The sequence below is a fragment of the Octopus bimaculoides genome, chromosome 4 (assembly GCF_046866305.1).
Source record: "Octopus bimaculoides isolate indiv1 chromosome 4, ASM4686630v1, whole genome shotgun sequence".
Lineage (NCBI taxonomy): Eukaryota > Metazoa > Mollusca > Cephalopoda > Octopoda > Octopodidae > Octopus > Octopus bimaculoides.
This window is the reverse complement of record NC_142931.1, coordinates 19,253,502-19,274,359: the sequence shown is the minus strand read 5'-3', so window position 1 is coordinate 19,274,359 and position 20,858 is coordinate 19,253,502. Positions and strand designations below refer to the sequence as shown.

General features: G+C 37.3%; 2 protein-coding genes and 1 long non-coding RNA gene across 5 annotated transcripts in view; 2 read left to right on the top strand and 1 right to left on the bottom strand.

The window, feature by feature from the left end:
- The first annotated feature begins 1,386 nt into the window (after nucleotides 1–1,386).
- On the top strand, nucleotides 1,387–8,483 carry LOC106881459 (ribonuclease P protein subunit p21). Its single transcript, XM_014931855.3, has 4 exons — nucleotides 1,387–1,492; nucleotides 3,203–3,303; nucleotides 5,192–5,274; nucleotides 8,149–8,483. Exons 1-4 carry the CDS (start codon nucleotides 1,427–1,429, stop codon nucleotides 8,454–8,456), a joined length of 558 nt encoding a protein of 185 aa, XP_014787341.1. The 5' UTR covers nucleotides 1,387–1,426; the 3' UTR covers nucleotides 8,457–8,483.
- Nucleotides 8,484–10,082: 1,599 nt separating this feature from the next.
- LOC149135975 (uncharacterized) lies at nucleotides 10,083–12,459 on the top strand. Its single transcript, XR_016241386.1, has 2 exons — nucleotides 10,083–10,149; nucleotides 12,330–12,459. It is a non-coding gene; the product is annotated as an uncharacterized LOC149135975 (long non-coding RNA).
- LOC106881343 (uncharacterized) overlaps nucleotides 11,932–20,858 on the bottom strand; it is a 152,710-nt gene continuing 143,783 nt past the window's right edge. For all 3 annotated transcript variants that reach the window (XM_052966923.2, XM_052966924.2, XM_052966925.2), the window contains 4 exons: nucleotides 18,947–19,065; nucleotides 15,528–15,930; nucleotides 13,490–13,624; nucleotides 11,932–12,421 (listed from right to left, as the gene is read on the bottom strand). In XM_052966923.2, coding sequence (XP_052822883.2) covers nucleotides 12,247–12,421; nucleotides 13,490–13,624; nucleotides 15,528–15,930; nucleotides 18,947–19,065 — 832 coding nt within the window. In that variant the 3' untranslated portion in view covers nucleotides 11,932–12,246. The remainder of the gene's footprint in view (nucleotides 12,422–13,489; nucleotides 13,625–15,527; nucleotides 15,931–18,946; nucleotides 19,066–20,858) is intronic.

The window sequence follows — 20,858 nt, the reverse complement described above, 5'->3', positions numbered from 1 at the left end:
GGTGCAGTCGCCGTGAACGGACGTCAGTGAAGCGAGCTAACGAGATTGGTAGTAACAGCTGCTAACATTAGGTGAGACGGATAGGGCACGTGTTTGGGCTTAGCACAGCTGGACGGCCAACAACGAGAGGTAGGTGAACCGTATCTTATTTCCTCACATTACAGTTCCCTCGTACCACAGCTGTCAATAGAAAAGATCCGTCAACTGGTTGTTGGGATCTTTTCCGTTGCTATCACAGTTGTTGCCATTTGCAGGTTATATAGGACGTCAAAACCCTCGAGACACATCACAAAGTCATATGTAATCATTAAGAATACGAAGTCACGTGTTTATTCAAAATTATTGTATTTATTCCAATAGTTGAATAATAAAAGAAATGAAACGTAATAACATGATAATGTTTTTTCAAGGAAATTAGGCACTACTTAAGAAAAGTGGTCCCGACACACGCACCCGCATTAGTCAGTAGACGGACGCGCAAGTCAGTGGCACCCGTGATAAAAAAAAAACCCTCCACTTTTCTTTATGACGACTTTTGAGAAACATTTTATTTCAACTTAAAAATTTGTTTTATTCTCATTCATTCATTTAGCCGGCTGTTTGTTTTATTAGATTGTTAATTAGATAGATAGATAGAAATTTCCACCCGCGAAATAGATAGATAGGTTTCCCCCCACCCCGCGAAATAGATAGATAGATAGATAGATAGATAGATAGAACCCCACCCACCGATTACAGTTTACATGTATTTATACAAGTGGAGTTTGTTTTTTATCGTGGGTGCCACTGACTAGCGCGGGTGCGCGCATCGGGACCATTCTTCTTAAGTAGTACTGGAAGAAAAATTCATTTAGCAATTCTACTGGATGTGTGGTTAAAAAACTCACTTTGCAACCATATGGTTTCAGGTTCAGTCCCACTGCATTACACTATGGGCAAGTGTCTTCTGCTATAGCTCTGGGCCGACTAATGCCTTGTGAGTGAATTTGATTGACGGAAACTGCGTGGAAGCCCATCGTATACACACATACTCACACACGTCTATGCGTGTGTTTTCGCATTTGTATTTGTATCCCCCACCACTCTTTGACAACCAGTGCTGGTTTGTTGACGTCCCCAGAACTTCGCAGTTCAGCCAAAGAAATAAATAGAAAATCTACAAGACTTAGAAAGAAAATCAAAAACGACAAAGTACTGGGGGCGATTTATCGTTTAAAATTCTTCAAGGCGATGCCCGAGTATGGTCACGCTCCAATGACCGAAACAAAGCAAAATAAAGATTAAAGAAATAATTTAAATACACTTTTTTTTTAAAGGAATTTATACGAAAATAAATAAATAAATATATATATATATTGTAATTGTGAATACGAAACTAATTTATTTAATTAGCTCTTCATAAGCTACCGGCTCCAAACAAACTCACATGGGGAAATGTGATAAAGGCATTCCGTTTAAAGAAAGCTTTCAAAGAATTAATTTTTTATATCAGGTATGTATAAAAGTTGTTATTGTTGTCACATAATCACTCTTCTGTACAGGAACAAACAGCAAGTTAACTGACATGTTTTATTTTGCTTTCCAATTCCTTCTCGTTCGACAATAACCTATATATATAAATGCTTAAGTTGTAAAATACTAAAAATATATTTTACGTGTTCAAACGTTATCTATATACTCAGTACGCTGGTGTCCCTGTCCGGAGTGAAATACTGTCTAATTTTGATATAATAACCATATATATATATATATATATATATCGGTAGATAACGTGTGTATATGACTTTTTTTTTTTTTTTTTTTGCATTTTGAAGTTTCGAAACGGAGACAGTTTTATTTAGAAGTGTAAGTAAGGTTTCAGTAATGTGAAAATGAAAAGCAATAAGATATAAATTAGTGGATGATGTTATCTATAAGTATGAGTTATCTTATTTATGAAAAACACAGTACTTTATTCCTCCTCGAAGACATTGCAGTATCGGTTGTACATTTCCTAGTCTGTACGGTTGTGTACGACAAGCCACAGGAAGCCGTAATCTTATTGCTACTATTATAAGAATTCTGATGTTACAGGCTTTGTTGTATTTCCAAAAACCTTCAACTATTATCCATGTATCCTGCAATGTTTTATCTATATTTTTAAAGATGTAAACCATTCTGTCACTAAAAACTAGATATGTGATTCCTAATCTGAAACACTCCCCTGATAGTGTTTTTAGCTGAATACAAAAAGTGGTCCATAATACTGTTTCAGCTACGGACCTCCGAAACAGACATTGAAATATAGATCTTGATATTCAACCTTAAACTTTCGACACCCACTTACGAAAACAAGTGTTTATGAAACATTTTGCTTTGACAGTGTCCTGCTGGTAACTGAAGCAGAGATCTCCTGAGTCTAATTTTTTTTTGGGGGGGGGGGTCTGCCTCAACCCCAAAATGGAGGGCCGTTAACCCCCTTCCCATTATCTCTGTAATGGGTATTTACTAAGCTCCCTAAACTTCAATATCTGGAAAGAAACATTAAAATCCCTTGATGGTAATTTAGAATGCTGAACTCTAACTTATCAAATAGGTTTAGGCAAGAGCAAGTTGGTCTGACCAATGCCTTATGAGTGAATTTGGTTGACGCAGACTAGAAGCCCTTCATATGCACATGCCTATGTATGTGTCTCTGTGTTTGTGTACCCCAACCAGCTGCTTGGAGAGTCAGAAAATGCTCTCAGTATCCCAAGCATTTAAATTCTGAAATAGAATTGTTGTTACAACTTAGATAACCTAATTCTGAATCAAACTCTTAACAATATATTCCAAAATACATTTATCTAGACAGACGTGTATAACACTTGCTGTTCTCTTTTGAAAAAAGCCAGTCATATATATTTATATATGTATGTGTGCTCCTGTTTTGACGTTGTTTAATAGTTGTAAACAAGTGTCACTATCACACAAGGTGTGTCATTCATTTGCAATATTCTGTGACATGTCTAGCTATGCTGAAATATTACCTTGCTTGGAAACAGGTGAGGCTTGGCTACAGTATATGTAGGAAATCTGCCTTGCCAAATTCAGTCTGCTCCATGCAAGCATAGAAAAATAGACGCTAAAAGAACAATGAAATGTAGGCTGGTTATTCATTTATCAGAACCTGTATGTATTGTTATCTTGTAATTTCTGTGTTTTTGTTGCTTTTTCTTTTCAGGCAGCCTATTTAACTCTGACAGTCAACCCACAAAACACTGGTCTTGTCCGCTTTTACATCAACACACTGAAGACTATTGCACAGAGACAAGTTCTTAGACTGTTGGTATTGTTCTTTGTTTTAATTCTTTCTTCTAAACCAGTCACATTTCATTTTCTGGAATGCTTTCAGTTCTAAGTTTGAATCCCACTTATACCAACTTTACATTCTGTATTTCTGCTATCAATCAACCTTTTATATAATCAGATTAGACACAGGTGTAGTTAAGAAGTTTGCTTCCCAACCATGTGGTCTTGAGTTCAGTCCCACTGTATGGGACCGTGGGCAAGTGTCTGCTACTATAGCCCTTCAGGTCAATCAAAGCCTTGCATGTGGATTTAGTAGACAGAAACTAACCAAAACCACATGGTTAGGAAGCAGGCATCTTAATCGCACTACCATACCTGTGCCTACAGTTTCAAATTGAATCTATTAAATTCAAGACTGCTTATTTTTACACCATCATTCACTTCAGTATACCATCAAGTTTCTCACAATGTCTGTTCCTTTACATTTTAACTACGTTTTATGTGTATAATAGTTACTTCTGTTTTAAGAAAACTCCTTTCATCGTAGACCAACTATTACCTGTTAATATCTTTTGATGCTTAGTAGCATTTCATCCCTCTTTACATTCTGGGTTCAAATTCTGCCACGGTCAATTTTGCCTTTTGCCCTTGAAAGTCAATAAAAAAAGTATCAGTTGAACATTGGGGGTCAATATAATTGACTTACACCCTCCCCTGAAATTGTTAGCCTTGTGCCAAAATTTGAAACTAATATTTTTTTTTTGGCTTCTGAAAAGGAAGAAAATTACCAAAATACAACTTTAAAGAACTCTTTGTTTGAATAACATTATCACATGCATGCAATTTGGTTGTTACTGTACAATAATTGACATTTGAATAAGTGTGTGTAAAAGAATTTTGTTTACATCAGACATATTCCTAAATAGCAGGAATGTTGTGTAATTGAAAAGTGTTTCATTAGCTTGCTGGAAGGAATGACTTGCTTCAGATAGGCATGAACATGAAATCTTCAAGCAATATCTCCATTAACCTACAATTAAGAAGGCTCCCTCACTTGTTTATGTATTTGAGATGGTGGGGGACGGAAGGAGTGCATACCTACTTGTGTAGCTCGTTTATTTCAACATGTCTTAACCACACAGCCATGCCTATATATAAATATGTGTATGTATATACTACAGATTGCTTGAAGCTAACTTTCTTCCTACACCTCAATCTTTGGATCTTATCTTTCATCATCATCATCGTTTAATGTCTGCGTTCCATGCTGGCATGGGTTGGACGGTTTGACTGAGGACTGGTGAGCCAGAGGCTGCACCAGGCTCAATCTGGCCTGGCAAAGTTTCTACAGCTGGATGCCCTTCCTAACGCCAACCACTCCGAGAGTGTAGTGGGTGCTTTTTACGTGCCACCGTCACAAAGCCCAGTCAGGCGGTTCTGGCAATGACCATGCTCATGCTCAAAAAGTGTTTTTACGTGCTACCTGCACTGGTGGCACTGACAACGATCATACTCAAATGGTGCTTTTCACGTGTCACTGGCACGAGAGCCAATCCGTGGCCCTGGCAATGATCACGCTTGGATGTGCTTTTAACGTTCCACTGGCATGAGTGCCATTCGGGTGGTACTGTCATCGGCCATGTCAGCGATTTTGGTTTGTTTACATTTGCCTCCACAGGTCTTTGAAAGCAACAGGGGTACTCATAAGTGGCCTGGTTACACCCCACGTTCCTATGTGCTTTAACGTTCCACTGGCACGAGTGCTAATCAGGCGGTACTGTCGTCAGCCATGTCAGCGATTTTGATTATATATATACACAAACACACACACGTGTGTGTGTGTGTGTGTAAATCTGCATAAATCTCAGAATGATAATTTACTGTGTGTCATGATTAAAAGCTATTTCAATCTTCATTACAGAGACCCTCACTTAAAAAGAACGATATGTAAAAGATGCTTCAGCCTTTTAGTACCTGGATTGACTGCTACGATCCGATCTCGAAGTAAGAGACTAAAATATTTCTCTTCTATCTTCACCACTTCCCTCATACTAAAACATTATCAAGCTTTATTATCTATGCCTGCAGGCAGTTTATTTTCAAGAACACTGAAGTTCATTTACTATTTTGTGGTAGTAATTCTTGACTATGTAGTAGAAAAGACATCTCTTCGCAGACGTGCAATATGTTCTTCCCTGTTCACTAGTTTAATCAGTCAACTTATTTCAGAGGATGTGACTATGAGATCATGATGCTGGACTACTGGTCAAAAATTCTTATCTACTTAATACTGATTATTTCAGTTTGCCCGACTAAAAAAAACTAACAAAACACTTTAGTTTTATTTCAAAGAAGAGAAGGCACTCTGCTGTGAAAATAACTAAAGTGTCACATCCACGCAAACATGGAAAAAGAGATGTTATAAATAAATAAATCCAAATTTGTAGAGAAATAAGAAAATTCAGAATCGCAGCCGTGACACTTTATTTATCGTAAAAAAATATATACACGTATTACGTCCCTTATCAAAAAAAAAAAATCATTCAATTTTTTTCATCATTTAGCGTCCATTTTCCAATGACAAAGCTGTAAATGTTGAAAAATATACAAAATAGTTTGAACAAGAAATTAGAGATAACAAAACAACTCGGCTGAGTTGTTTTCTTCTATTTTAACTGAGACTGAAATTCCCAGGAAGACAATTAAACAGCTAAGCGAAGACAGAGTTGTCTCCCCTGATGCGCGACTTAATTTGGTGTCAGACATTTCGCGAGTGAAGGAACATCACTTTATAACGGGTTATGTTAGCTATTACTGTTGCTATTATCAGGCTGATACCTCTAATGCACATATATCCTATATTACATACAAAATGAAAAACACATGAAAGTAACATCGCACAATACTAACCATATTTGTCTGTTCTTGAGTTGTTCTTAGTATCTCTTCTAACGTGAATAGCTTTTGAATTGAGAAATAAAAAAAGATTTCAGAGTTAAATACAAGGTCAGCAGGTTTTAGTGGAAGGGATTAGTTCTATATCATCTGCTCAGTACTTAACCTACAAGGACAATATAACAATAGGGGTCTTAGATAAAAACATTTTCCTTAGTAAAAGCTGTTGTTCACAGTACAATTTCATGTTAAGTGAGCTTTTTTTTTATTATTAATTCTGTACGAGGTAGGTCTCTTGCTTTTATCTATGTTCATGTATTGTTTGTATTTCTATCATTATTTAATGTCCTTCTTCCAATCTAGTATGGGTTGGACAGTTTGATAAAATATACTGAGCTGCATTGAACTCTAAAAGTTAGCTTTAGTTTTTACATGGTTTCTACAACTGAATGCCTTTCCTAATGCCAACCACTTAGAAGTGTGTACTTAGTGCTTTTTGCATGCTGCTAGTAAGGTTGCCAAATAACTTGTAAGATAAAAGTGAGCACAAAAACAAAAGACCTTGACTAAATGGAGGGGTATATGGACAAGAGGAAGACAGCTTTAAACCAGATATTGAGAGACCAAAGTATGATAGAGAGACATGCATAGGTGTCTTACGATTGGGGAGACATGACTACCCCACGTTTAGTAAGGATAGGTTAAAAAGGTGGTGAGCTGGCAGAAACGTTAGCACGCCAGGCGAAATGCTGAGCGGTATTTCGTCTGCCGCTATGTTCTGAGTTCAAATTCCGCTGAGGTTGACTTTGCCTTTCATCCTTTCGGGGTCGATTAAATAAGTACCAGTTACACACTAGGGTCGATATAATCAACTTAATCCGTTTGTCCCCTCTATGTTTAGCCCCATGTAGGCAGTAAAGAAATAAGGGTAGGTTAATATGTAATGTTAAATTTGATTGTAATTTTATTTTAGTATATTCTTTGAGTTAAACAATTTAGTGGAATGTACAGACAATAATTTTGTTCATGTTCTTTTCTTATTTAAAAAAATTAATCATATTCAGCATTGATGATTTTCCATGATTTAAATAGTTTGTACATAGACATTTCATGCTCCTAAGTAAATCTTACTTTTGGGCTCTGCAGATAGTCTGTGGCTGTGTGGTAAGTAACTTGCTTACGAACCACATGGTTCCGGGTTCGGCAAGTGTCTTCTATAGCCTCGGGCTGACCAAAGCCTTGTGAGTGGATTTGGTAGATGGAAACTGAAAGAAGCGCGTCGTATATATGTGTGTGTGTGTGTCTGTGTGTCCCCCCAACTTCGCTTGACAGCTGATGCTGGTGTGTTTACATCCCCGTAACTTAGCGGCTCGGCAAAAGAGACCGATAAAATAAGTACTAGACTTCGAAAGAATAAATCCTGGGGTCGGTTTGCTCAGCTAAAGGCGGTGCTCCAGCATGGCCACAGTCAAATGAGTGAAACAAGTAAAAGAGTATGAGATATGGACATTCTGTCAATTTCTATTGGCTATTTACTTGGACAAACTTCCAGCTTGAAGAATTCTCTTTTGTACAGTGTGTGTACCCAACCACAATCTCTCACAGCTCACTTTTGCTCTGCCTTTCATTCATTGAAGTTGATAGGTCATGTTCAGTTCGTTTTACTCCAGCTTCTACAGATCATCCATTTTCTTTCCTCCTCATACAAGTTTCATAAAGTTTGCTTTTTCTATCTTCATAGGAGCTTAAACCACTATTATCTTAGCACTCTACCACATCTAGGTGACATTGAAGGAAAAAAAAGGTGGGTATTGAGTCATTAGAGTTGATGCCAATAATTCTAGGAGATAAATTTTTAAGATAGTGACAGCATTTTCTAGTGTTGAGAAGCAATCTAACAAACATTAAATCAACTCATTTTTATTTTTATTTTCTACAAATCCTGTTTCTTGTAGTTTAAACCATAAATCCATATATTTCTAGGGCGCAGAGAGAAGCACACCATTGTTACCTGCTTAGAATGTGGCTTAGTGAAACGGTTCCTTTGGAGACCTGATCACCAACTGTGGTTAGACAATCCTGCTGCATGGTTGAAAATGCCATCTGAGGTAGACAACCCAACCATGACAACCACTTCATCTACACCACTTGAAGGTGCTGTGACAAACATCTCTGCTTCAGCAAAGGACTTGTCCCCACATGGCATCAGCCAAAAAACTGAAACTAATTCTAAAACACAAGAATCTACATCTGAAATTAATGCTGAAACTCTCAATACTGGAATTTCATAATGTTAATTAAATATTAGTTTATTTTAATTTACATGGTTGTTTTACTTTCTCAGTCCCAGAAGATGCTTATTAAATTTTTGATGATGATTACAACTGTGTAAAAGCAAGAGCAATCCCAAGTCTTCAAGTTGTCATGGTTATTGTTGCATAACTTTAGCCATATTTTGGATGGATTTATGCCACGAAGGCAAACAGGAAATACAGTATGTTATTCTTTAATTTGATTATGAAACTAACAAGCTGCTATCATCATCATGTCCATTGTACAGCACATTGCTAATATTCTTGGTCTTTTGCCATCTAGTCTAAGGTTCAATATATGGAGATATAACCTCACCACAACTTTCCATGTCTTCCTCTGCCACACCATTTTTCCATGCAGCATTTACATATATCTATAACAATGGTTTATCTTACATGCATTAGTTCATGCTTGTGATACTCAGCTACTCTTTTTTTGGCTCACTTTTGATCTGCCTTTCATGAAGATGAAGCTTGTGCAATCCCTACTTATACATGCTTCATAAAGTTTGCTTTTTGCATAGAGAGAAATTCTTTGTTGTTGATAAAAGGTTACAACTCCTTGAGCCTTTTCTATCCATTCTTACTCTAGTGATTAATCATTTTCCAATAGCTCTCTCAAGTACTAATTAAATCATTGAATCAGAAGAAGCTATAAAAGCCTCCAAGAGAAATGTGACGTAGAACAAAACTGCTTCTAGGCTCCAGAGAGTAGTGGTAAGGTTCTAAAAATTCAAAGGAACTTCCTTGAACTGATGTACTGGAAACTATTGCTGTTTAGTGAGCTACTTGTGGTGTTCATCTGTCATCACTGAAATTCTGATTGCCAAAATTCCAGAGATCATCTTATTGCACTTTTTCTGTACCTATCCTTTATGAGTACACATATCAAATTCCTAAGTAATTTCTTCCTACATACAGTATTGGGGGAGGTGCAATGGCCCAGTGGTTAGGGCAGCGGACTCGCAGTCATAGGATCGCGGTTTCGATTCCCAGACCGGGCGTTGTCAGTGTTTAGTGAGCGAAAACACCTAAAGCTCCACGAGGCTCCGGCAGGGGATGGTGGCGAACCCTGCTGTACTCTTCCACCACAACTTTCTCTCACTCTTACTTCCTGTTTCTGTTGTACCTGTAATTCAAAGGGTCAGCCTTGTCACACTGTGTCACGCTGAATATCCCTGAGAACTACGTTAAGGGTACACGTGTCTGTGGAGTGCTCAGCCACTTGCACGTTAATTTCACAAGCAGGCTGTTCCGTTGATCGGATCAACTGGAACCCTCGACCTCGTAAGCGACGGAGTGCCAACAACAACAGTATTGGAATTTGGGGTTTTCTCTGACTAACTAACACTAATCTTTATTTTATTGGCCTACCCCATAAAAGAGTTTTGGAAGAACAGCTGCTTCCATATTTTCATCTTTGTCTTCAGGTCTCTGCTTCATTAGTTTCAGACATTAATGTGCAGCCTGCACAAAACAGTGCTTGCTTTAGCAATCCTAGTGTAATATTTAAGGTTGGTGAATTACCAAGATATGTGTACTTCAGATAATTCACTTTAAATTGAAACTGGTTGTAGCATAACTAATTTTCTTTGTGTATTATAGTGAGAAATGAACCGTACTATATACGTTAGCATTGACTTTGTGTTTCCACTGCAGATGGCATTCCTAGGTAAGCCTTTATAATGTTATGTCAACTTGTATGTCCTTCATAAAGTGATTTTCTTATCTAAACTATGCTTCATTGGAGACATATAAAAAACGAAAACATGTCCAGACTTGTTATTGTGTTTGCTAATTTTTTCTTGCTGTATCCTTCCAATCTTAATTAACTGAAATTTTGGTGTTGTTGCTCCCACCACCACATATCTTGATCAGATTTAAACATTGAACTAATGTTTGCTTTTCTTCTCTGCAAAGGCAATATTTAGTAAAATCGTTTTATTGACTACATTGTTAGTACAGACTTAATAGTTTATAACTCTGTGTTAACCTGCAGATGTTCAAACTGAACATCTCCAGAGGTGCAGGGAGGGATAAAGCTCTAGAAGGAAGGCTTGGGGTAAAGTGTTCAGTTCAGAGTTTAGGAAGTGAACTGCAATAAACTGGCGCTTATGACGGTAAGCGTTCAGGTTGATCCAATCAATGGAACAGCCTGCTCGTGAATTTAACGTGCAAGTAAAAAAAAGTCTATATTAGAAATATTCATTCAAGAGAGATAACTTTGTAAGTTACTCATTTTTTTTGTAATAAACCTGAAACCTGTCCGATTGGCTTCAAAGACGTGATTCACTCTAAATGTCTATAGTGTCCAAACTGATCTTATTGGAGTTACCTTTCTTGTTTTTAGATTTTGAACACCTTAACTTAAATGAACTGAAAAGTTTGAGAACTTTCAAGGAAGCCTCTCTGTGGTTGATGTCTCTAGTTCTTCCATTAATGTTAACTGCTATGGCCTTGTTATTAGAGCTTACTGGAGGTGCCACATATTTCTGGTCACACTGCATATTTTATTACAAGGAAGTGTAATTTTCTGGCATTTTTACACTATTTCATAATTAAACTTTAATAGTTTAGCAATCATGTTGTTTACATGTCCTTCAAACCATGTCAAAAATAAAGAATAAAATATGAAAATGTACCACTACTGGTGCATATGATGGTTGTGTGAAATTTACAACGAACCACTGATGGTATATGTGGCAGAAAAATGCACATGTACGGATGGTACATGTGCATCTTTCAGCAAATCCACTCACGACCACCACTGGTTCGGTGGCACAAAGTCTCTGTTTTGAAGTGATCTAAATTTCATGTGAATTTATCTTCCAAATTCCAGCTTATTAGCAACAGTGTTATTTCACTAGAAATATGGTAATGGAAAGGTTAAACAATAACTGTGCTATCTATTATCAATCCCTGTTAAAATACTGCTACCACCCTAGTGAGATATTTCAAATTTTTTTTTTTATTTATGTGTTTCAGCCAAGTGGCTGCGGTCATGCTTTTTTTTTTTTTTTTTTTGTGAACAATAGTGCTTTGGTTTATAGCTTTTCAATGAGTCAATCACTGTTTCTCTGCATTTGCAATGGTGAAAATGTCAAGGAGATTGTCTGTGTAACTTGGGCAGAACAAATAACTCAAAGGATTTTTATCTGAAAGCACCTGCATATTTGTTTTCTTGTTGAGGCTTTTTATTTTGTGAATATGTCAACAAAAGATATATATATATATATATATATATATATATGTGAAATAAGGTCTCTGTACAGCTTCCATCCACCAAATTCCTTTCATAAATCAAGGCATTGCTCAGCCAGAAGCTATGAGGGTCACTTGCCCATCATGTGACAGTGGCAATAAACTCTCATCCATACAGTCGGGAAGCAAAAATATTTGATTCAGTGAAAACAAAAGCTTAAAACAAATGCTGTGCTGAAGAAAGAATAAGCAATCTGAATTCACTGAATATTATTTCCATAATAGAGACACCAGTTACATAACATTAAAAGATAATCAGCATGGATAAGACATTTGTGTTAAGCTGTGCCAAGTAAGGACACCAGTGGTATTCATTGCTAATCATGTTCAATTCATATAGAAAGTTGCTCTTCACATTTTAGGCTTCAGAAAATTGTTCAAGAAGTAAGAAGTATTTTCTCTGATTAATAAATACATCCATAACTTACAGATCAATTTACGTGGAATTGTCCAAAGAAATTATATTGTAGAATACTTTTTTTTTTTTTTTTAAGTGAATTATCAAACCCTACTTTGTCTCAGGGGTAGACTCGGGTTCAAAGACTAAATTTTGCACTGTCACTAATTTGCAGTATTCTCGTTCTTTTACAGGGAATCGCACACTCAGCAATTTTTTTTCAAAGCGTGTTGGTTGAAGATATTCCGGTGTGTTCTTTTCAGAGTTTTCGATTATTTCATAATCGCTGCAATAAAAAAATAAACAAGAAATTATGGAAAAATACTTATTGGTTTACTTATCTTTTATTAAACAAAAAAATTTATATATTTTTTTCTTATCCTAATGAAAGAAGAGGGACATCTCAAACCAATGGGGGTAGCTTGTATGTGGTTATTTGATGTGCTAGAAATAGCTAAATTTCTCTCAAATTACACTGTCATCTTACAGAAGAAAAGTTGCACAGGATGCCTTTGATCACATAAATTTGTTGACTGAGAGCAAGACAATAATTAGAGAGATAACCCTAATGATCCAATGATGAAAACATAATGTGCCTAAAATAGTGAACAGCCTTGAAATAGTGAGTCTCTGCATCTAACAAAGCTTTATTGATTAGTTTACAATTGACTAGTGTGTCAGCCAACTGTAGAAAAACTCATAACAGTAGTTGGGATAAAAATAATATTTGTTATACTCAATCTGTCAATATGTTAGCAACTTAAGTGATATATTCACTGCAATTGCATGATTAGAATTGTTCATCATATGTGGTTCTTAATTAGTTTTATTTGTCTAGACACTCGGCATGGAAGGAAGTAATGTAACTATTTGAAAGAGCCTTATGAGCAAATATACACTGACCTACAGATAAAAGGTACCTGAAACAAGCTTGCTAGACAAAGCCACTTCATTTTTAATATCAATATGTTGTCCTAAGATTTAAGAATAAAATTAAAAACAAATCTGCCATTGCTAGTTTGGAGATAGTTAAAAGTTTGTGAAAATAGTTGTGGTTTCAATGCATTTAGCTGTAAACAAGTACCAGCCAGGTACTGGTGCAAATCTCTCCCCTCCCAGCTGCCACATCCTCAATGTTCCACACTGGGTCAAAGATATAAGAGCTGAGAGGGTGTCTGTCTGCTTGGAATTACAAAGGCACCTGAAACAATTAGCTAAAGCCTTGTACAACTCATACTCGCAAATACTGACTATGTCTTTGTTTTTAATATGAAATAATTTTGCTGTTATATACAGTGTAGATGTAAAACATATTGGCTAAAATCTAACTGTTCAGAGCAAATATAAGTCTTACCGGTCATTTACAGGTATTGATTTTGTATGTACAAAAGGTCGAGGATGTACAGCAGTCCAAATGTTACTTGGAAGATTGGGGAATTTGTAGTCTGGCTCATTACCACTGGTTTTCTTATTTCTGTGTACTGTAAATCTTGATAATCGAAAAAGAAAATAAAAGAAAATTATTATTTTGCCTTTGTGGCCAGTAAAACAAATCATTATTATTATCTCTTTAGCATTTAAACCGGCCATATCCAGCCCAAATATTCTATTGGTTTCATGTGTGAACAAGCCAGTTCTGACATCTCACACCTACCCTCCAATGTCATTCTAAAAATATACAATCAATGCGTGATCATTGCCAGAGCAGCTGTCTGGCTTCCGTGCTAGTGGCACATAAATAGCACCATTTGAGCGTGATGGTTACCAGCGTCGCCTTATTGGCACTTGTGCCAGTGGCATGTTAGAAAATCATTTGAGCGAGGTCATTGCCAGTGCCGCTCGACTGGCTCTTGTGCATGTGGCACGTAAAAAAAACCATTTTGAGTGTGGCCATTGCCAGTACCGCGTGACTGGCCCTCGTGCCAGTGGCACGTAAAAGCACCCACCACACTGTTGGAGTGGTTGGCATTAGGAAGGGCATCCAGCTGTAGAAACTGCCAGATCAGATTGGAGCCTGGTGCAGCCATCTGGCTCACCAGTCCTCACTCAAACCGTCCAACCCATGCCAGCATGGAAAGCGGATGTTAAACAGCACTGAGGTTGGTATAATCAACTAACCTCCTCCCACAAAATTTCAGGCCTTGTGCTTATAACAGAAAGGATTATTATTGTTAGTATCATCATCATAGTTGGCAAACTGACAGAATACAGTTAGCTGTATTTCATCTGTCTTTATGTTCAGCAACATATATGTACATATATTTACACACACAACAGGCTTCCATATAGTTTCCATCTCCTACTTTCTCTTACACAGCATTAATCAATCCAAGGATGTACTAATTAACTATAAGCTGAACATTTATCATCTGTGGATTTTCCACAACTACCCACTAATTCATTGCAGTATGACAAACAATAAGCATGTGCAGTCATTTTTTTTTTTTTTTCTTCTATTCCAATGACTTCCTTTGCTTACCATCTTTGCTATAAATACCTTAATTTACATTCCAACCTTCAGTTTGATGCTCAAGCCAGTAACAGAGAAATTTTAGCACTATAATACTTACCCACACACACGAGTGTATGTGTATGTTATGTATACATGCATGGAAAAAGAGCACAGATGGCTGTTAACAGGGAAATCAATCATGAATGTAAACATGAAGTTCAATAAATTCTTTGTTCTTATTTCTCATTCATCAAAACATGGGACTTTCTTTTGCTGATTGTAATCTACAGGTTTGCCTGTAGATTCAGGTAATTCTTAGATTATGTCTTCAATTGAAAGAAAAATCTGAAAAGCCTGAATCTAAATACCAGCACAGAAAAAGTGACATTAAGGGAGGAGGAGGAGGAGGATGATCATCATCAACATTTAACGTCCATTTACCATGCTGGTATGGGTTGGATGACTTGCCAGGGGTGGCCGCAGGTCCTGTAGTTTGTTTTAGCTTTTTTTTTACGGCCTGAAGCCCATCCTAATGCCAATCACTTCACAAAGTTTGCTGGGTGCTTTTTACATGGCACCTTCGTTTTAGGATCTCAATTCTGTTGTGTTGGGCAGGTCTTCTGATGATGATGATACAAGTGAAAGGACACAAATGTTTTGTCATAATCTCTAAAGTTTAATAATGTAGAATAATAAAGTTCTTGGTGTGCTTAGTGAAACAAAGTTATTTCTAGTCAATTTTACTTTGTAAAGTGATTTTAGTAATGTACATATTTTCCCTCTAATTTGTTTTACTTCCTAAAATACCATCTGGCACCTCAGGTTGAGACCCCTGTCCTTGCTCTAAGGGGTTATCACAGAGTTGTATTACACGCATGCACACACAAACATCAACTGATTCCAACATTTTCTAATTTTGTTAAAATAAGAAATATCTTACCGGAACTTATAGATGGTATTTGCCGTTTTGTAATTCTGTTCATAGAAAGAGTCGACTAAGTTTTGTTCGTTTTTATGACTATCAACACTGGAAGACTTTGAAGTACTTTTTTGCTTAGTTGAATGTCGTCTTTTAAATAGAGTCGTGCTCCAGCCTCTTTGCTCTTTGTTCTCTACATTTGACAACAATTTATCCATAGCGAAAAGATTTTTAATATCAAAGAAAGATTGCTCATTTGGTGGGTTAGATAATAATTTAAACTGATTCAGTTCTTTCTGTTTTAAGAGCTTTCTATTGTAAAGAGTATTCTTCAAGTAACCAGTTGTATGACAGATATTCTGTGACATAAAACCAATTTTTTGCCGTAATTCTATATTGTTTTCTTCAGGGTTTGTCCATACAACTTAAGAAAAAAAGAAATACAAGATATTCAAACAGTAGACTAATAAACAAATTTTACATAAGTAAAGAAGAAATGTTTTAATTTAAGGAAAAAATAACTCATTAAGATTACTATTCAGAAATGGGATAATACAAAGCAAGATATTATTAGTGTTTACGTATTTAATAAAAGCAGCATTGAAAAACTAACTAGAAAATTTTTGGCTGTGTGCTTAAGGAAAGTTGGTTTGTAATCACAGTTTCAGGTTCAGTCCCCATTACTTGGCACCTTGGGCAAGTGTCTTCTATTATAGCGCCAGGCCAACCGATGCTTTTTGAATGAATGTGGCAGATTTTGTGTGAAAGTCCAAGAAAGGCATCTATCCATAGAAATCATATCAAAGCAAACAGTGGGGCTTGTAACAGTTCGCTGGCTTGCCAGCTGCTGTCAAACCGTCCAACCTATGGACGGGAGACATTAAATGATGATGATGAGGGTGATATATATTTGTGTGTTTGCATCCATATAACTTAATAGTTCAGCAAAAGAGACCAATAGAATAGTTACAAGATTTGAACAAGTATTAGGGTTGATTTGTTCAATTTAAAACCCTTCAAGGCAGTGCCCCAGCATGGCCACAGTCCAATGACTGGAATGAGATAAAATCATGTCATGAGACAGGCTGATAGCTACATTTCTCCTATTCCTCACTTTGGTTTATACATCTTGTGTTACTGGGCGTTCTAGATTTACAGTGTGCAAAGTATACATACTTCCAGCACTTCATTCCATTTTGGCAGCACTCCTACAGTGACTAATCAGCGAGACAACCTCTCTAATGTTCATGCCATGTAAAATGCACCCACTACAAGCCGTGAAGAGATTGGAAAATGAGCAGAGCAAGTTTAGTGCTGTTTTGATGAGGACTATTTGTCTCTAGTGTAGGAGCCATCAGAAAATGCACCTAATACACAATGTAAAGCAGCTGACAATAGGAATGCTGTTTAAACAACACAAGTACCACTCTTGGGAATAGCAATTCCCAATAAGAAATGACATTTAGTAGAGGGAGAATTTTAAAATGCTAACTAGAAATAAATAAATAGCTGCTTATGGTTTAGAGAGAGAGAGAGAGAGAGAGTAATCTTGTAAGACCCAATTCATGCCAACATGAACTACTTTGATGATCTACTTATAGATGCATTTTTATTAGAGTAAATTTGTTAGCATCAATCTGTACGTATATTTGTTGTGTTTTACTAAAGATGATTTTGTTGTTATCTGGCTCAAAGTTATCCCTGATCAAGAGCATTCCAGTCACACCTATCCCACCTTTTAAGGATATCTAAGATGTGATTTAATGTGCCTGTACCTTTCCTTATTTTTAACCCTTTCATGGGCCAGCAGGGTCCCTTGGGACCCCACCAACTTTTACATTTTTTATCTAAATGATTTTATGTCTCATATCTTTTATTGTCAATCGTTCATGTATGCACATACAAATTTTGAGTTTAAAATTTCCAGTCATATGGATGTTATAGCATAAGATATGGTCATTGAGGTCCAAGTGGACCCCATTGGCCTTCTGTGAAATTATTTGTTTTTGTTCGTTTTTTAGATATTCTGATGAACTATAAGTCAATTTTCTTTGTATTTGTACTGGTATGAATCGATATACTAAATAATTTTGTTTTATTTTATATTTAGTGCTATATGTATAGTTTATAAAACTATAAAAAAAATGTTGATTTCTTTCAATAAAGGGGTTTTTTTTCAGTCAATGAATTATATTTTAATTTCCCTCCATTAAACGCAAATAATTACAAATATATATACCTACAAAGGGCTAAGTTTCTTGTTCTGTATTATACATTCACACATATATACAAGATTAGACAAATATTACTTTATAGATAGTGCAGAAATGCACAAAAATAAAAAGGAGTCCCTCAGAATCCCAATGGCATTGTAGGGAAGTGGTTGAACCAAATCACGTCGGGGTCACCAGTTGTAGGGAAGTGGTTATACACCATTAGGTGTACTCCACTCCCGTACATTAAATTTCTTGAAGAAACAACGGAACGCAGTCTCTAAACTATCAACACAACAACATTTATTACAATAGAATTCTGCAGCATTTTGCCCTTTGGTTACTGAGACGTCATCAATGAAGTTGCGTGGTTATCTGTGTGGCTCCAGTGCTGGGTTGTGAGAGAGCTCTGTTGTGACGTCTAGGCTCTTCGAAGATCAGCGAGCAAAAGAGGATGAAAACCGCGCGAAGGCTTGGATATGGATGACTACGCATGCGCATGAGACTCTTCCTGTATTCCTTCCGGAACTAGTCCCTGCGCATGCGTGGATAAACTCTCCGGAAATGGCATCTGCTATAGACGTCACTACAGCATTTTGTATAATTCCAACCCCACCAGCCCATGAAGGGTTAAAGCTGGTAGGGTGTGAGTTGAGAAATTTTGCTGCTATTTCTAGCAGGTTAAGTTCTCCTTGTAGAAGTTGCCTCATTTCAAAAGATGCATGCCTGTATGGTAAGCTCAAGGTTCCTGATGACATCACCATTAACCAACAGCACAATAAAACCTATGGAAATGATGATTCAAGCATAGTACATTGAAATAACTGTACAGTCTGTGAAATGGCTGGCATTAGGAAGGGCATCTAGCCACAGGAAGCATGCTAAAGCTGACTTTGGAGCATTATGCAATCCTTGGACATGTTGGATCCTGTCAAACCATCCAATTGATGTCAGCATAGAAGATGAATATCAAAAGATGATGATGTACATCCAAACTTGACTTAAAGGTACTTGAACACCTCTCACGTTTTCTTAATGTTTAAGCAGGAAGACAAACTTTGAGAAAGGAATTAACAGATGTGATTGCATGATTGCAAAGAATGAGGTACAAACTGAATTAAAGACCTAGTCTTTTGTAGCATGACACTCCTAATGATAATTAGAAAGGCAATAAACTATGTTCACTTTACAATTCATTGCAGAGTTGTTCTTGTGAAAGAGACTCACCGGAATTAAACAATGGATAAGACACTTTTTCTGTGCATTCATTTTGAGATAAAGATCTTGAATGCTTCTCTTTAGCTGTTTGGGCTCTCAACTTTTGCAGCATTAGGAGAAGTATGTATCTGGGTAAAGATAAAGAAAATTATTGTAATTTCAAAGGCACAACAGTATTTGCAATGTACATGTTTAGTCATCCCCGTATAGTTAATCAGGTTGTCCACAATGATTGTAGTAGCATTATAGTCAATGGTGTAGCAGTATTATAGTCAAGTGCTACAAAGACAAAGGTGATACCTTAGACAGAGACAATTATAGAGGTATCAAATTGTTGGATCAGGTGATGAGAGTTACGGAGAGAGTCATAGCCCAACTAATTAGCGAGAGAATTAGTGTAGATGAGATGCAGTTCGGATTTGTGCCGGGCAGGAGCACGACTAATGCTATATTCCTAGTTAGGCAACTTCAGGAGAAATATCTGGCCAAAAATAAACACCTGGCTTTTGTCAACATGGAGAAAGCCTTTGACAGAGTCTCTCACTCCCTTATCTGGTGGTCAATGCAGAAACTAGGGATAAACGAGTGGTTGGCGAGAGCTGCACAAGTCATGTACAGGGATGCTGTCAGTAAGGTGAAGGTCAGCAATGAGTATAGCGATGAATTTAGGGTACAAGTAGGGGTTCACCAAGGATCAGTCCTCAGCCCCCTCCTGTTTATCATAGTCCTCCAGGCAATAATAGAGGAATTCATGACAGGCTGCCCCTGGGAGCTCCTCTATGCTGATGACCTTGCTCTAATAGCTAAATCACTACCAGAACTTGAGAAGAAATTTCAAGAATTGAAGGGCCTTAGAGTCAATCTAGCATAAAACCAAAATCTTAGTAAGTAGGAGAGCAGACAAATCACAAAACCCTTCAGGTAGATAGCCCTGCTCAATCTGTAGAAAAGACGCAAGTAGAAACTCCATAAGATGTACCTGGTGTAAGATATGGATATATAAGAGGTGCAGTAATATCAGGAAGGTTAATACGGAAAATAGTTTGTGTGTGTGGAAGGTGGACAGGTACAATTAACACTAAAAATGTACAGAAAATAGATTCCATCAAATGCTAGGGGCAAAAACTAAAAGTAGTTGATAGCTTCTGTTACCTAGGTGACCAAGTCAGTAGTGGGGATGGATGCTCTGAGAGAGTAACTGCTAGAATAAGAATACGCTGAGCAAAGTTCAGAGAGCTCTTACCTCTGCTGGTATCAAAAGACCTCTCCCTCACAGTGCAAGACAGACTATATGATGCCCATGTGTGAACAGCCATGCTACACGGCAATGAAACATGGGCTGTAACTACCAAAGACATGCCTAGGTTCGTAAGAAATGAAGCTAGTATGCTTCACTGGATATGTAATAACAGTGTGCATGCACAACAGAGGGTAAGCATCCTGAGTGAAAAGTTGAGCATAAGAGGCATCATATGTGGTGTGCAAGAGAGACGACTGTGCTGGTATGGGCATGTGATGCATATGGACAAGGACAGCTGTGTGAAGAAGTGCTGCACTGTACCGGTGGAGGGAACCTGTGGAAGAGATAAACCCAGGAAGACATGGGATGAGATGGCGTGATCTTCTAATGTTGGGCCTCACAGAGGCAATGACAAGTGACTGAGACTTTTGGTGATATGCTGTGCTTGAAAAAACCTGTCAAACCAAGTGAGATCGTAGTTGTGGCCAATGCCAGAGTTACATAACTGACACATAAAAAGCACCCATCAAACGTTGGGCAACATGCTGTGCTCGTGAAGACCTGCCAAGGCAAGTGAGACTGTAGTCGTGGCAAATGCTGGTGTTGTGCCAGTGGCACATAAAAGCACCCACTACACTCTTGGATTGGTTGGAGTTAGGAAGGGCATCCGGCAGTAGAAAC